Below are 16,413 nucleotides of genomic sequence, written 5' to 3'. Positions count from 1 at the left end.
CAAACATGCTCTTAAATTCCTTTGTTTGAATATTTTCTTTAGAAAATCATATCCATTTACTAGTATCACAACAACATTGCATTAGAAAGAGAATTAGTTTTTACTTTCAAAAACAAAAAAAAGTTGAAAACTGATTAACTTTCTCAGTTTATTTTTGACATTATAACATGCACTGCAACCAGGAATAGAGCAGAGTGATAAAAGGGCAATGGAGAAGACAAATAAATGGGGGAAGTGGACAGATCCAAGGCATGAGAAATCTCCAACCTTATCCCAAGCTTCTTGATAAAATCAAAGCCCCATTTAACGGCTGCTCAGAAGAAGAAATAACTGCAACCTTACTTGTCAGAAGGCAGAAAGCAGAAGAAGGATGCATGATTTGTGAGGCTACCTGCTACCACCACCATTCCCCTCAAAAATGCATTTCCCAATTCACTTGAAACTGTCAAAACCCCAAATGGAATCCCACAATGATACACACTTTCCTTTACTTTAAAAGCAGTGGAAAACTCTCCATAAACATGAGCTCCCCATTCCCCACTTAGCCATTGATTCAAGTCTTGAATCCAAATTTCTCAACCAAAGTTTTCTCAACTTGCTTCTTATCGAGATTGAGGAAAACAATCCAAGTATGAAGACTTACTAATCTCGTGGCATTCATAGGGTAATCTTCCTGGGTATAGGGTGGAGGTTTTGGGGGACAGTGGTCCAAAATCTGCCCCTATACACCTGTATGAGGACACTAAAAAGCTTAAAGCTCTTTAAACTATTGCCCTCTGCGAGCAAGTAAAACCAAGTGGGTCCAAAAATTTGTCCTTATAAACTTGCCTAAGGGCACTATAAAGTCTGGAGGCTTTAAACTATTGCCATTTGCATGCAGGTAAAATCAGCATTGCGGCTGGCTGGCGTGTACAAAGAGGGCGAGTTTGGTGTGTTAGTTCATCTTCTCCTCCCTGCTGCTCATCTCACCACCCTTATTTTTGTCTAATGGAACTACCTGTGAAGGCACCAGCCGGCAGCTGCAAAGTTCAATATAGAATAAGAACCAAGGAGTTGACCTACAGGTTATCTCGGGGATATGATGAACTCAATTGCTTTGGCTCTTGGGATGAACCCAACCATGTTCCTAGGTATATTTTGAAGAATGTAAACTGTGAAGCCAGGCCAGGGGAGATCACAGCAATCGCTGGTCCGAGTGGGGCGGGGAAGACAACATTGTTAGAAATTCTAGCAGGTGTTGTCCGGCCAAGTCGAGTCTCTGGTCAAATTCTTGTGAATGACCAGCCGATGGATGCTACTTGTTTTAGGAGAGTATCGGGTTATGTCACACAAGAAGATGCTCTCTTCCCGCTTCTTACCATTGAAGAAACCCTCATGTATAGCGCCCGGCTCAGGCTACGTGGTGGGCGTGACAGGGCTGCAGCTAGAGTAAAAGAGCTGTTGAAGGAGCTTGAACTAGAGCATGTTGCAGGTGCGAGAATTGGTGATGAATCCAGCCGTGGCATCTCAGGTGGTGAGAAGCGCAGACTTTCCATTGGTGTTGATCTAGTTCATGACCCAACTGTTCTTCTGATCGATGAACCAACATCAGGACTGGATTCAGCTTCAGCTCACCATGTAGTTCTGTTGCTGAAATCCATGGCTACAAATCAAGGTAAGACAATTGTGCTAACTATCCATCAACCAGGTTTCAGGATTCTCGATCTATTTGACCAAGTTGTGTTGTTATCAAATGGAACTGTTCTTCACCATGGGCCCTTGCATCTCCTCGAGCATCGGCTAAAGATTGCAGGTCATTGCATTCCTCAGCATGTCAATGTGCTGGAGTTTGCCATTGATGTTACTGAAAGCCTGGTTACAGATATGGAAGAAAACAAACCAGTAAATGGTGAAATAGAACAAGGTTTTGGGCATATCAACGAACTTCCCAACTTGAGTAATGTTGATGAAAGTCGTATATGTTACCCCAATTCCCACTTTGAGGAAGTTCTACTACTGGGGCAGAGATTCTCCAGAAACATTTTCAGAACCAAACAACTCTTCACTGCAAGAACAACACAAGCCGTGCTTGCTGGATTTGTACTTGGGACAATTTTTAAGAACGAAGCTAATGACCCAAGCAAATTTAAACTACATACTCAAATTGGATTTTTTGCTTTCAGCCTCACCTTCTTGCTATCTTCCACGACAGAAGGGCTACCTATTTTCTTGCAAGAGAGGAGAATTTTAATGAGGGAGACCTCAAGAGGAGCATACAGAGTCTCTTCTTATGTTGTAGCAAACACTCTCATCTTCCTTCCCTTCCTTTTAACAGTGGCTCTTCTCTACACCACCCCAGTCTACTGGTTAGTTGGGTTGAGGAGGGAAATCGATGGATTCCTCTATTTCTCTCTAGTGGTTTGGATCATTGTTTTGATGTCAAACTCTTTCATCGCATGTTTTAGCGCGCTTGTACCGAATTTCATCATTGGAACATCTTTGATTGCTGGCCTTATGGGATCTTTTTTTCTCTTTTCTGGGTATTTCATATCAAAGGAGGACATACCAAGGTACTGGATTTTCATGCACTACTTGAGTTTGTTTAAGTACCCATTTGAGTGCTTTATGATAAATGAGTATGGAGGAAAGAAAGGGAAATGTTTGGAGAGTGTTGAAGGAGAATGCGTTCTATATGGTGACGGGTTTTTGTTGCAGCAAGGCCTGAAAGAATCACAAAAGTGGAGCAATTTAGGTGTGATGTTGGGTTTCATCTTTGGATATAGGTTTCTTTGTTTCTTGATTCTGTGGTACAGGTCCTATAGACATAGAAGTTAGAAGGTCTTCATCCATCAAATTAAAATGAAAATATGAAAGATTTGATGAAACATACGATTGTCAGCATTTCCTCCTTATCATCATTTTGCTTTACTGTTTTAGACAACTCAAGAAAGATATGATTGTTGGCAATTTTTTTCTCTATCATCATTTTGTTTAGCTGTTTGAGATTTGTGTCACTATACTCATTCACAAGTTACTCATTATCACTGGAACTGTAGGAATTTGCTGATCCCCATAGCTCAGGGCTATTGAACTCAGCTTTAACTCCGCAAGTAATTTGGCTAAGTTATCTTAATATACTTCTCTATAAGCATGTCTTTTCCATTCCTCTCTGAATTATCTCCTTTTTATCATCTGCATGCTTTCCTTAATTGTACCCCTATTTTTTTTGTTGGTGGGGGCTGCAAGGCGGTTTAACACATCATGACCAGCTCACTAGTAACCAACTATCCAGTTTAAAACGCTGATCTGGTAGGGCACACCTGGAAGGAATTGTGCCAAACTTGAACCTAAATTTGTAAAACCTGCTGGTCAACTGAAATCTGCAAGCCATGAGTTTCACTCTACAATGATCAATTTTCACTGCTTCTAGAGAACATGACCTGACACCCAATAACTAATTTGGGCATTGCCTATGCTGGACTTGATTGGAGGCATAAATTCAAAAGTTTCAAGGTCACATTTGACAAAATTTCATAAAACTGTCATTTGATATAATTAGTACCAGATGCCAAGGTCATGGTGGCCTAGCTGGTGATGAGCCACAGTAGTGTTTAGGAGATATTGGTTGGCATTCGTGGTGATAGTGAGGTGACAGTTGCAGCAGTAATGATGTTGATAATGTGTGGGATAAAGATGATGAGAGGATGGGAGATAGACTTCCAAGCACAATGTAACCTTTTCTTCCAGAGGTTAAACCACTACAGACTTCATTGTCAAACCACAAATCTCCTTAGCAACAGGATTACCACCCAAAAAGAGGTCAAGGCAAATAAGGGCCACCTAGAAACTCTATGCTATATTATAATTGTGCCTGCCGCAAAGCTTTTGGAAAAGTTGACCTAAGACCCATGATAATCTTTAAAAAGACATGGTTTTTTTCTATGGTTAGCTGAAAACTAATCACAGAACTTGAGCAAATAGATATACTATGAACAACCTACAAATGAAAAACTCGTACCATATGTCAACCAACATGTATCATTTGCACACAATTGTCCTCACTAATTCATTTTGTATTTGCTTTAGGGATATGGCCGACTGTAATTATTAAATATTAAATACTCTTTCAAGGAAGAAGCATGGGAGTTTTATCCTAAGAGAATCTTGAAGAGCCGTTTTTGAAAATGATCGAGGAGGATGCAGCCTAAGTCATAGTCCTAGAAAGTGGCCACCGCTTCTTCTTGATCATCATTGCAACTAGAATCTCTTTCCCTACTCTTTCATACTTGAATCAAATTTTTATGTATTCTTAAATTTAGCCATTCTGCTACCATCCCTCACCTACGCAGAATTGGGGCTTCCCCGTGCCCACTGAGATCAGCAATCATATAGGAACGTATTAGTATATTACATATCCCCAGAGTACAACAGATAAAATTGGAAGACAACAAGCTTTGCATATAAGGAAATAGCATTTCCTGTGATAAGTACAATAAGGATAGGCACTGCAGAGCAATGTAAGACACTACTACATTCTGGATGCCTACTCAGAAAACAGGAAGCAGATGAAAGCATTCATGCTAATAAAAGAATATGCCAAGTTCACCAAATTTATCATCAAGCCAACCACAAGATTGGAAAATGTCTTTCATAAATTGACTAATTAGTTCTTGGGCATCAGAGAAGAACTTTTCAACTCCAATTACAACAAGGTACCTCTGTTACATTCTATAACTCATATTACATCCAAGTATATCACATTCAGCCATCTAAGAAACAGGCATATGACATTTGTACACATCCTCTTGTGTCTATAGTGAAGAATTACATGCTACCAATCCCTGTATACCAACCTGAATGCCAGCCAATGCATATGGACATAGGAAAACAACGCAAAGAAAGATGCAAATTATAATCAAGAAATCATTCGTCTCACCAGAAGTCTCCAAATGGAGATGAGCTCGAAGAATTGAAAATAGAAATCCTTTGCCTCTTGTTCGAAGACGTGCTTCTTGATGAGAAATCCTGTGAAGCAGGAAATTTATCAAGCACAGACCTGAGGGCCTGATGAACAGAGTTTGCATGAAGCTTCCTCGTTTCAGTATCTTCAAGGTTGCCATCTTTACAGCCAGTCATCACAAAAACATTCTTCATCCTACCTCCAAGGGTCGCAATCTCTGCCCTAACTGTTTTCAGATGGACAGTGTCAAGTGCTCGTCTTAAATCTGATAAAACACCAGGTTTATAATCACAACATAGAGATGCCTTGATAGAATACGGGGCCTCATCTAAACCACCCTCTTGTTGCTCAACCCTTACTTCATCGATATCCATTGGAACAAGAAAGCCTTTACTAATTTCTGCTGCAGACCTCTTCAGTTCCTTCAAGTGGCTAACAACTTCACCAAGCAAAGATGCCTTGTCCATCTGCGAATACAAATCGGCATTTCAGTATCCTTTTTCAGGAAGCCCCAAAAAAGCAAGAAAGTAATGCAGCTTTATTCACAGGCAATGATACATAACTGAATCATCATACTTCAAACAGAAAGAAAATCCTAGATTAAGTAATATCGATATCAATTTCCACCCTGAAAACCATTTCCTCAACATCGACTGTCATGAACTTAAACAAATCCTAAGGCAACAGAAAATGAATACTGACCAAATACAAAAATAGAGACTAGGTTCGTGTAAATTAGTTAATTGACTAGGAGTCCATTACTGGGATTAGCATATGAGTCATCAAAAACCATTCTAGGTCTCATCAATGATCATTTCTCCTTACAGTTGCTTCCAAAACAAGGCATGGCTGTAATTAATACTTCCAAAACAATGGACCCACCTTCAAGCAACCAAACGCAACACAAGGGTTCTAAAACTCTAATTGGAAATTGCAGCAAAACCTTGTGAGTCCAGTGAAATGGATTCTATTGTTTTTTATAGGAAAAGAGCCACTACCAAATTCACCCAAAGAGGAAAAAACAAAAAAAAAAAGCTTACAAATAATGGATTTCCAAACAAATTTCACAAACATGTTCATGGATTCAAAATGAATTAGCTTGTGGAATTCTCATAACACTAGATCCAACAGATACCAAAAAAATTTATGTTCCTTCACCAACATCCAATTCTTTCTGAGTAAACCACAGAATTCATATAAAATTGCAGAGCCTTGCGGAATGGCACATGCTAAAACTGCAAAGCAATCAACCAAACAACAAAATTTACCTTCTTTGTACCCGGGATTATGCCCCGGAGCGTGGCTAGATGAGCATTAATCCTCCCTCTCCGCCTCCTCTCCGCCTCACTATGATTTTTCAGAGCCACCATAGCCTTCTCCGCCTTCACCTCATTTGGCCCCAACCTCGCTGGAGCCCTCACAAGCTCTCCTCTCTCACTATCCAACACCAACAACGACGACGACGATGACCCACCTCTAATTATCGCCCCATACCCCGAATTCTCTGAAAACCCATCAGAGAACCCCGGGAAATCCGTAGAAAACCCCTCCATTAACGCCTTAAAAGTTAGAACCACCAAACAAGACGGCACAGGAAAAGAGGCAATCAGTGCAATTCAGAAACCACCCTGAAATGGGGCTGCATAGTTTCGGCAATCTCCAAATGGGTGTAGTTGTTTCTGTTAAACAAAGAAGAGGGAGGCGGTTCTTGAAGTGAATCAATGTGAAAAGATGCAACAGTAGGCGTTGTTAACATGGGGTATTGGGGTTCACACATTGTTTTTGGGAAGCATAAACAATACAACAATTAAACGAGGCAGAAGTCAGAAATGGAAGGCTTGGAATCTGGTGATGTCCATACTGCGGAAAGGTGAGGAGAGTTCAGAGTGGGAGTTCAGAGAGTACTTTAGTAAGGCAAGGATTCAAGGGTGCTGGGTCAGGTCTGTCTGAGATTGAGACTTTAAAAAGCAAACACACTGACAAGATAAGACTAAGAACTGTGAATCTCAGACTCAGAGCCAAATAATTGATGTATTAATGAAAAATCATGTATTATTAAAAAGGCTCACAAAATTGCAACCAATCATGTCATTTAACGCATGTATTTAGATCTTATATTTATATCTATCTCACATATATATATATGGAAAAAAAACAATATGCATATAAAATTCTATATAAAGTAATTCTTCTTAAAATTATATTTGGTTTCGTAATTTTTTCAGAGAATAGTTTTTTGAACAAAAAAAATATTACTCGACAATAACATTTTTATACTTTAAAATTATTCAAAAATTATTTCTATATAAAGTAATTCTTATTAAAAAATTCATATTTAACAATCAAAAATTATTTTTTGTATAAATAAAATTAGAATTACTAGATAATAACATAAAAATATTTGAAAAAAATTGTTAATCTTTTATTTTTTTTAATTAAAAATATTAAAAACATACTTTATTTGGTATAAAGGGCTTTTTGTTGAAAATTATATTCATAAACTTTTATTAAATAATAAAAAACTATTTATTTCATAGAAGCAAAATGCCAAATAAGCAAATAAATTATCATGTCAGGGCATAACTAATCTATAACACCCTATATACATGGGATAATCGATTAAAAGGGATGAAATCTTTCTCACTTTGAAAAACTAATTCTTCACTTTTTTTCAACCTAAAAAATACCCATTTTTGACAAAAATGCCCTCATCTTTTTCTTATAAAAGTAATCATTTCTTTTAAAACAGATATGTAAATAATGAAAATGTTGAAAGACATTTATGTCAAAAATTGGTTACTCTTCAAGTTCGAAAATAGGAAATGTTAGTTTTATAAATTTGGAAAGTTTTCATCTTTTTAATCAATTAATCCTATACATTTTTCATTTTCTTGGGAAAATAATTGAACTTTGTGTTCATTTTTGACAAAATGAAAATTGGAGAACCATTTACAACCTTATTTAAATAATAAAGGTTTTGAAAAAAAAAATTAAAATTAATTAAAATTCTAATATTCATAAGCATTTCCACTGTGTTGCACCATGGGTTTTGGTTGGGGGTTTGATTAGATATGAAAATGAAGGAACCCACATTTTCTTCCATGCTTTTGTCCTCTTTGGCACCCACTTCTAAAACTTCCATTGAACATCATAATGAAGAAGAAAATTGTGGGTTTATGTTGAGGGATTTCAAATGTGTAGGGCACTGAGGCCAAAGGACAAAAAAGGGTTAGGGCCCTTGAGATTGAGAAGCCAGCTCATTACTTTTGAAGAGCCAATCACCTCCCCCACCAACCCACCTTTTGACATTTGGGCTGTGACCCATTCCCCACTTATTCATAATGACAAAAATCAAAGCTTTATTTAGGCGATTTACCATTTGTTTACGTGGACCAAGTACCCACTTTTATTAGAGGATTTGTCATGTGGTGGTCAACATCCTCATTATTAAATTTTTTTAAGGAAAAACATTATTATAATGAAAAAATAAAGAAACACTGCCTTTGAGATTGATTTTATAAATCATTTTGAATGATAATAAAAAAAAAAATTAAGTGTTAAAAATATTAGAATTATTTTTTAGAATCACAATTAAAGCGGACTCTAAGAATCTAGTTATGATTTTAAAAAATATTTTTTGTTTTAAAAATAAAAAGAAATTAGGTGTTTGATAAAATTGATAAAATTTGGGAAAAAAACCATTTTTAGTGTTTTTTCTTTTTAAAAAAAAATCATTTGATAAGTGATTCTCCTAAAAATATTTTTAAAGAAAATACTTTTCTTGTAAATATTTAAAATAAAATTAAAATACATTTGATAATAATTATAAGAAGTATTTTTAATATTTTTAATACTTAACAAATAAAAAATTTCAAGTGTTAGGTATGATGGAAATGCTTAAACAACATAATCTAAATATACTATTTATAATATTTTTGAGATTTGGTACTTTAATTTCTTATACCACTTTTATACTAAAGCACTTAACAAAAATATAAGATGTGTCGGTATCCAAGACCTACCATATTTATAATTTTTGAAGGGTGGAAAAGTCCTTTGCCTAAAGTGGACATTATTTTTGTACTTTTTGGCATAAATAATTCATTTTATTTTTTGTGTTATTTAATTAAAATAAATTCTTTTTCTCCTTTTCCTATTGATTAGAAGCATCTAGCACACCAATAGAAAGAGTGAAGCTACTAAGCTAAATTATTGTTAGGGAACTCGATAGAAGCGTTCCACCTCTTTAGGCTTTATAAACCCCTATAGAGAATGAAAAATAACTCCCCTCACAAAAGAACCAAGCAAAGCTAGTTGAAATGAGAAGGTTGATCGTAGATCAGATTGCTTGTAGATCAAGTTGGTTGTTTATATCAAAAAAGAAAAGAAAAAGGAAAACCTTTACATACCTACAACATGAAATATAATGTTTTTTAAAATAAAAATACATCTCATCAACTTGTTTTTATCCATCCCATGTCAAAGCATTTAAGAAAAATTGTGATACCCATATTATATTTATAATTTTTTTAAAATGAGAATTGATTTATTTTCTTTAATAATGATCTATTTATCAAATCTAAAAGTTTTTTTATAATATAACCAATATTTATCATTTTAAAAAATAATAAAAGTGATATATCGATATGTTTGATTTATTTAATTAAAATTTTGAAAAATATCAAAATTGTCCTACTTTAATAAAAAAAAATTTAAAGTATAGTACCCAATAACCCAAATATCAAATCAATCCATAAGTTTTATTTCTTGAAATTTAACATTCTCCCAAACATGGTCTAAAATTTAGCTTGGAATTATAAGCTTTACATAAAAACCCTGATATTATTATTCATAATTTGAAATTTTCTTGTGAACATTAATTTCATAAAAGTTAATAATGATAAGAGCCAACAAAATATCATGATAGTGAGAGATGCATTGAGCCACAAAAATAAAGACATGAGAGAGAGGAATTGGAATGTCAGATTTAACTAGTCATAGTAGGAATAACCATGTTTGAATTGGCTTCTAGTTCCACATGTTTTATGCCTCCCCTTGACGACAGGAAGTTAGGCAACATCCCCATGTGAAACTGGTGGTCTATGATTGATCCTTTGCATAGGTTCAAAGAATCAACCATGACACCAAATCTATTGCTTTAGATGACAGACTTCTTTGAGGTATGACTTGGGTCATGTCAAATGATTATTATTATTATTATTATTATGTATCCACACTGTTGACATCTTTTAATTGTGTAGCTATTCCCTTGAGTTAGATTCGATGTTAAGAAATAACTACTGATTAATCTAATTGTTATAATAAGTTGAGAGAATATGTTTGTCATTTTCAAATAGAGATGATACATCCTACATTTACAAAATATTTAAAAATAAACCTCATTTTCAGATAATGGATTATATCATGATTTATATAAAGAAAATGAGAAAGAAAACAAAATTAAGAGATTTTATATGATACGTTTCTATCGAAACTGTTTTTTTGTTTTCTGTACTTTACTATTGTCTGTGAAATCTTGGGTCAAAAGTTATGTTACACCAAAAAAGATTTAAATAGTGTCATAATAATAAAGCTAGAGGGAGGTGAAAACATCTTTAGGGATCTTCACACATAGTTGAAGTGTTCGTTGGATTAGTTCAATCAAAGGTTGCAAACTTGAATACAACAAATGAGATCCTCACTTGGGATGATTAGAAATTGTGATGCTAGGTGCATGCGCAATTGTCTCCCTCTATAACTCTAATAAACCTTTAGCATCACATTCTTAGTGTAGTGTTTTTGTTCCTTTCCTTTCCTACTCCTTGAGAAGGAGAAGGAGATTCAAAATGGGACAACTAGACCAATTAAGGAATGTGGAATCTTGAAAATGTGGTTTAATTAATTGAAGGCTGTTGTGGATTCCGTCAGCGGAAAACTTTCCATTTCTCGAGTAATAGGATAATCTAAGGATTGCCAGGTACCACATTCACCTATTGAATCCTTGATGCGGAAGTCTCCCATTGGGTTTGTGTTCCTTAAGTTTCAACTCCATAATGGCTTAGGGAACCAAGTAGATCCTTTAATGCATTATTGATAACTAATGACACTAGTATAGAGGAATGATCCCCTTATATGCAAAGTTTTTCCTACAAGTTTACTAAGACCCACTTTGGTTGGGTTCTACAACTTTCCAAATTGATCTATCTCGACTTTCTCAAAACTCTACATTATATTTGTTTCTCAATACATGTGCTTTTATCACCAATTTCAAGACACGGATTCATTGTTTAATGTTAGGATGAACAAGGAGAAGGCTTTGAGGGAGTACATGCAATCAATGATGAAAATATCGGTAATCACGGATATATCGATACTTCGATTTTACAGATATATCGAATATATAGGAGATATATCGAATATATAGGAGATATATTGACGGATATTTTGGAAAAAAAAAATCGATAAACCTAAAATTGATCAAAATTTATAAAAATATAAGAAAAACTTCATAAAAATGTAATTAGAAATATAATGATATTTTGAAGTTGTTTTATTAAATAATTTGATATATGTATAATATGATTTATTATATTTGATAATAATATCGTATGCATCGATAAAAATATGAATTTTATAAGTGTACATTTATTATTAAATTACATCTAATATTATGATATTTGATTGTAATATGTCTAATTTTAAAATATATATTAATATTAAAATTATGATCTATTTAATTCAATTGTATTAAACAATATAAAATAAATTATGATATATGTATAATTTTTTAATATTTAATTAATTATTAATGATATTAAAAACATTATGAAGAAAATTATATAATTTTTATATTTTTGGTAATCAATTAAAAGAAAATTTTGCATTTAATTATAAAATAATCATAAGTAATTTGCTCTTTAAAATATTTTTTTAATATTTTCTTTATATAATGAGTTTAACTATATATATATTTAGTGCATATGATATAATAAGAGTAAATTTGCTCAGATGGTAAGTGGGTTGAACCCCAAACCAAAAGGTTTGGGGTTCAAATCCCCTCATCAACAAAAGGAAGGGCCTTTTTTTAGGCATTGTAGCGTAGCGCATTGACTTCCCAAAAATTGACGATATATGGGTATTTCTCCCGAAATTTCGCCATATATCGCCGACATATCACGATATTTTCCTCCTTGCATGCAATGCTTTTTAATAACATTAGCATAAGTAGAAGCATATGATGATGTGATAGTTAGAATTGCTCTAAAGAAAGGTTTGCCCCATAATTTTTTAATTTTTGTATAGATCATGTACAAGAAAAAACTGCAAGTATGGAGGAATCCTTCTCAAAAGCCTACAAATAATAGAGTTAAACACTTCTTAGTATAAGTAGCCATGAAGCAAAGGATAGCATGATTAGTGTGTAGGATCAGAGCAATTGAGAGAAGTACAGATGTGGTATTCACTAAATTGAATGCTTCTTCTACAAGAGTATTTAGGAGTTATGCTATAAAATCTCATTTTTTTTATATCCTTCAATGTAATAGCTCAATATCAATAGTCTGTTCTCTAGTTAACAACTATAGCATGATAGAACCTAAGTAAAAGTGTAGCATAATAATGAAAATGGAATACAAACATGTGTCTTAAGAGTTGGGAAGTCTTGAACTTGTTGTGTTGAATTCGACATTTATCATTGCATGGGGAGTAGTGATGTATCGACCATTAGTATCCTTTAATTGTGTAGTTATTCCTTTAATTTGGATGCTTGTCAACTTGGTGGATGATTACCGACTTTTGAAGATTCCCATCAACTGGATGTTAGGATAAAACCCTTAAAAGTATGACATGATGTAATAAATTTGGAATTTATTTTTTATTTAATGATGTTTCAATTTCACTTTTATTTATCCTTATTCCATATATCATACTTTATAAGCATTCTTGCCTACATCTTTGCATTGTACATGACTTAGGTGTATTAAGAGTTACACAGAAGATCTAAGTCATGGGTTCCTTGTAAATAGATGATTTGTTCACAACCGATTCATGGGTCTATCCAACCCATTAAAGGTTGTAGTGCACCACTTCCTAATTGGAAGGATGGCTGGTCATGGCTATCGGGATGGGTTTCCCATAATGAGTGCACTAATGTGTATAGTTACACATTGAACAAGACCTACGATGAGTCATGACTTAAGGCTATTAAGTAGTCATGGCCTCACCAAGCTACTTCATTGTGTTGTTTCTCAACCTTGAGTTTGTACTAAAATTAACAATGACTTTGACCTACGAGTGAAATCGTAAGCTAATCATATATTCCCTATGGATTGAGTTATTATTAATGGAAGTTAGTAGCAATAGGTATCCTAATAGAGACGCCATGATATCTCTTGGGATTGAGACAGTGTGTTTCATTGAGTGATTTTAAGGAGGTGTGTTTATGGAAACTATGGTCATAGTAGTTTCTTAAATGAAACTTAACATGAGCTCTTTTAAGAGCTAGTATATGTCAATTGAACACACAATAAGAGGATTTGTAACTCAATGATGGTAGAGGTAGTCTTGAAAGGTCGACAGATTTCACCTTGGTAGACTATGGATACCAGTTCATGGGGAGACTGAACACAATGGATAGTAGGTCACAGACCTGAGCACTTGGTGTCTCGTTGTTATTTACATAGAATACTGGAGTCCGGTTGATTCTTTATAATAGGATGTTAAATCAACTTTAGAATTGGATTCTGAGGGAACCAGTATTCCTATAGATCCTAATGGTCCCCACTCTGAACTCGTATACCTTGTTGGCATGGGTCATGAGGGTTGGATTGACTCTATGTTCACTTTTGTGCATAAGGGTATTTTGGTAATTATGCAAGGTTGCATAGAGGTAAGTGAACAAGGTCTCTGAACTGGGCTAATTGATTAATTAGTAAACCTTATTTGGTTAATTAATCAATTAAAACTCATTTTAAGTTAGATTAAGTGACGCACTTAGAAACCCTATAAATACCCTCTAGGGGTTAGGGTTTTCATGACTTTTGTCTTCCAACACCCATAGAAATTGAGAGTCATAGCCTCTACCATTTTTTCTTCCCCATCGAAAGTGTATCAAAATCTAGGTTCGAGTAATCAAGTGGAAGACTTCGAGTTTACAAGACTTCTATGATTTCGATCTCTATTTTCATTATGTAGATTTGATTCAGGAACATCCGAATCTGAGGTATGGTTTTCGTTAGCACTTTCTGAATCCTTTTAAAGTATAAAAATTTTATTTTTCTGCTCTGCATAGGATTTAGAAAAAGTTTAGGATGATTATACATGTTCCTAACCTGATTCAAACTTGGAAAATTGAGAAATCTAGGTTTTTCCCTTCATTGGATAAGTCATCTATATACAAAGAATTAATTATGTACCTAATTGTTGCACTCATGGGCTAGTATATCATGTATAAGTAAAGAGATTAGGTGTGTCATTTTCGGATAAGGATGACATGTGCCCCACTTAAAAAACATTTACTAACAAATCCCAATTTCCAATTTTGATAAGATCAATAGATTTCTATTTGGAATTGTCAATGAAGAGAACAATCAAGTAGTTCTACTGCCACCATCATTATCATTACTTCTACTACCATCTCATTAAAAAAACAAAAAACAAAAAAAAAAATTTGTTATTAATTTTTTTTTTAAATTTTCATTATTTCTACATTTAAAATTGGAGAAAAACAAAATGTTCAACTTCATAACCAATTAAACGATTGTTTCCAACAACTGTTGCAATAATCCCTATTAATGCAGAGATGGTTGACCCAAATAGAAAATAAGACTCACCAACTTGTACTTCAACCTTTTTATTCAATTGTATATATTATATGCAGTTGGGCTTTCACCTTCTACCGTCATGCTCGATCATGCACCTAGATTATTGCCCTAAGGTCCAATCGATAGCAGCTCTACTCGTACGGTCGTACCAAGTAAAGCCCATGAAAATCAGATGGGCCTACATTTCCCATGAGCATTCAGCCCAATTTAGGGCAGGAGAAGGCCCATGTAAAGTGTAAACAATCTCAGATTCATGGCCCTTCTTAAATAATAATAACAATAATAATAATCCCCTTTTATAATTATGTATAGGGAATTAGGTTCCAACACGCTTTTTGCGGTTTCAATTGAGTATAAATGATTTTAAGTCAAATCGGTATCGATCTACATAACTCATAAATGAGGTAATTTTTGGATCAATTTTCATAACAATAATTTAACTTGAATTATATAATAATCTCATTATTAACTTAATTATATCTTTATGCCATTTTACCCATAAATTTATTTTTCAATAAATAGGTTAATTGAGCTATAAACATGTTTGATTAACACATTGATCACAAAACATATATAATACTTAATTAAACTTAATTATTAAATAGGATAACCCTATTATTAAATAGGTTAAATGAGTTACTCAACATGATACTTGTTTAATAATTGATAGTATTTAAGTTTATATTTTTAATATAATTATTATTCGTGTCGGGTTTGGGTTAAGCTATCTAATAGGGCTACAACTTGGCGGGTTGATTAAGTTGATCACTAATTTGAGTTCAATCTAAATTAAGAAATATTTAACTTGAACTCAACTCAATCTAAACTCTTAACATAAGGTACTTAATTCAAACACAATCCAACTTCATTTTTCTAAACTGAGGTTGAAAATGACGTCCAAACCTGCCCATATGTCGAGTTGAGTTTAGGTTTGATCGAATTAGTCTATTCAAGTTACACCTCTACTATCTAGTATAATACATCGACTTTGATAGGACACAAACCCAATCCATATACACAAATTATCATCACTAGTGACTTCTATGTTCAGTATAAAAAAAAAAAAAGGAAATGAAAAATAACTATTGTTGTGTTGTTAGATTATTAATCTTTTTTTGAAAATGTTTTTATTAAAAATAAAAAATATATGAAAAATTACATGGACATTCTTAAGGTAACTAACAATTACATTTTAATCCGTTAATTTTCTTATATTACACCAACACCCCTATTGATATTGTCTTCCAACTATACTCTATGGGGAGTTGAAATATAAAAAATATTTTTAACTTTTTAAATATAAAACAACCTAATTTTTCTTTTGTTTTATATTTTATTTTTTTAATAATCACATGAAGTTATTTTGTCCTTTCCATGGTTGAATATTGTGGATATAAATTTTTTAAAAATACTTCTAACTTAAAAAGTGTTTTTTTTATTAAAAAAAATGAATATTTGATAAAATTTAAGGAATATTTTTAAAATTTTGAACAGGTATGAGAAGGGCATTTTGGGAAGGGAATTGTACGAAATTCTAAATATTTTTAAATTTATGAAAATAAATTTATTTAAAAATGTGAGTATTATTTTTCTCTTCTTTTATATTGATAAGTTACAGATTGCGTTGGAGAGAATGTGGTGGCAGGTGATGCA

General features: G+C 33.6%; 2 protein-coding genes across 2 annotated transcripts; one reads left to right on the top strand and one right to left on the bottom strand.

The window, feature by feature from the left end:
• The first annotated feature begins 754 nt into the window (after positions 1–754).
• On the top strand, positions 755–2,814 carry LOC100267668 (ABC transporter G family member 10). Its single transcript, XM_002276386.4, has one exon. The coding sequence runs from the start codon at positions 988–990 to the stop codon at positions 2,812–2,814; it is 1,827 nt and encodes a 608-aa protein (XP_002276422.1). The 5' UTR covers positions 755–987.
• A 1,775-nt stretch (positions 2,815–4,589) lies between these two features.
• LOC100267703 (transcription factor bHLH30) lies at positions 4,590–7,029 on the bottom strand. Its single transcript, XM_002280038.4, has 2 exons — positions 6,208–7,029; positions 4,590–5,406 (listed from the first exon to the last, which is right to left on the bottom strand). The coding sequence occupies exons 1-2, from the start codon at positions 6,490–6,492 to the stop codon at positions 4,912–4,914; spliced, it is 780 nt and encodes a 259-aa protein (XP_002280074.1). The 5' UTR covers positions 6,493–7,029; the 3' UTR covers positions 4,590–4,911.
• Positions 7,030–16,413: the final 9,384 nt, after the last annotated feature.

The sequence above is a fragment of the Vitis vinifera genome, chromosome 12 (assembly GCF_030704535.1).
Source record: "Vitis vinifera cultivar Pinot Noir 40024 chromosome 12, ASM3070453v1".
Lineage (NCBI taxonomy): Eukaryota > Viridiplantae > Streptophyta > Magnoliopsida > Vitales > Vitaceae > Vitis > Vitis vinifera.
The sequence above is the reverse complement of the archived record's forward strand: the minus strand, read 5'-3'. Positions and strand labels throughout refer to the sequence as shown.

Excerpts from the sequence above, each read along its gene's own strand:
- LOC100267668 (XM_002276386.4), top strand. The coding sequence starts at position 988 with ATGGAACTACCTGTGAAGGCACCAGCCGGCAGCTGCAAAGTTCAATAT.
- LOC100267703 (XM_002280038.4), bottom strand. The coding sequence starts at position 6,492 with ATGGAGGGGTTTTCTACGGATTTCCCGGGGTTCTCTGATGGGTTTTCA. Across the intron at positions 5,407-6,207 it reads TAATCCCGGGTACAAAGAAG|ATGGACAAGGCATCTTTGCT; the intron begins GTAAATTTTGTT and ends TTGTATTCGCAG.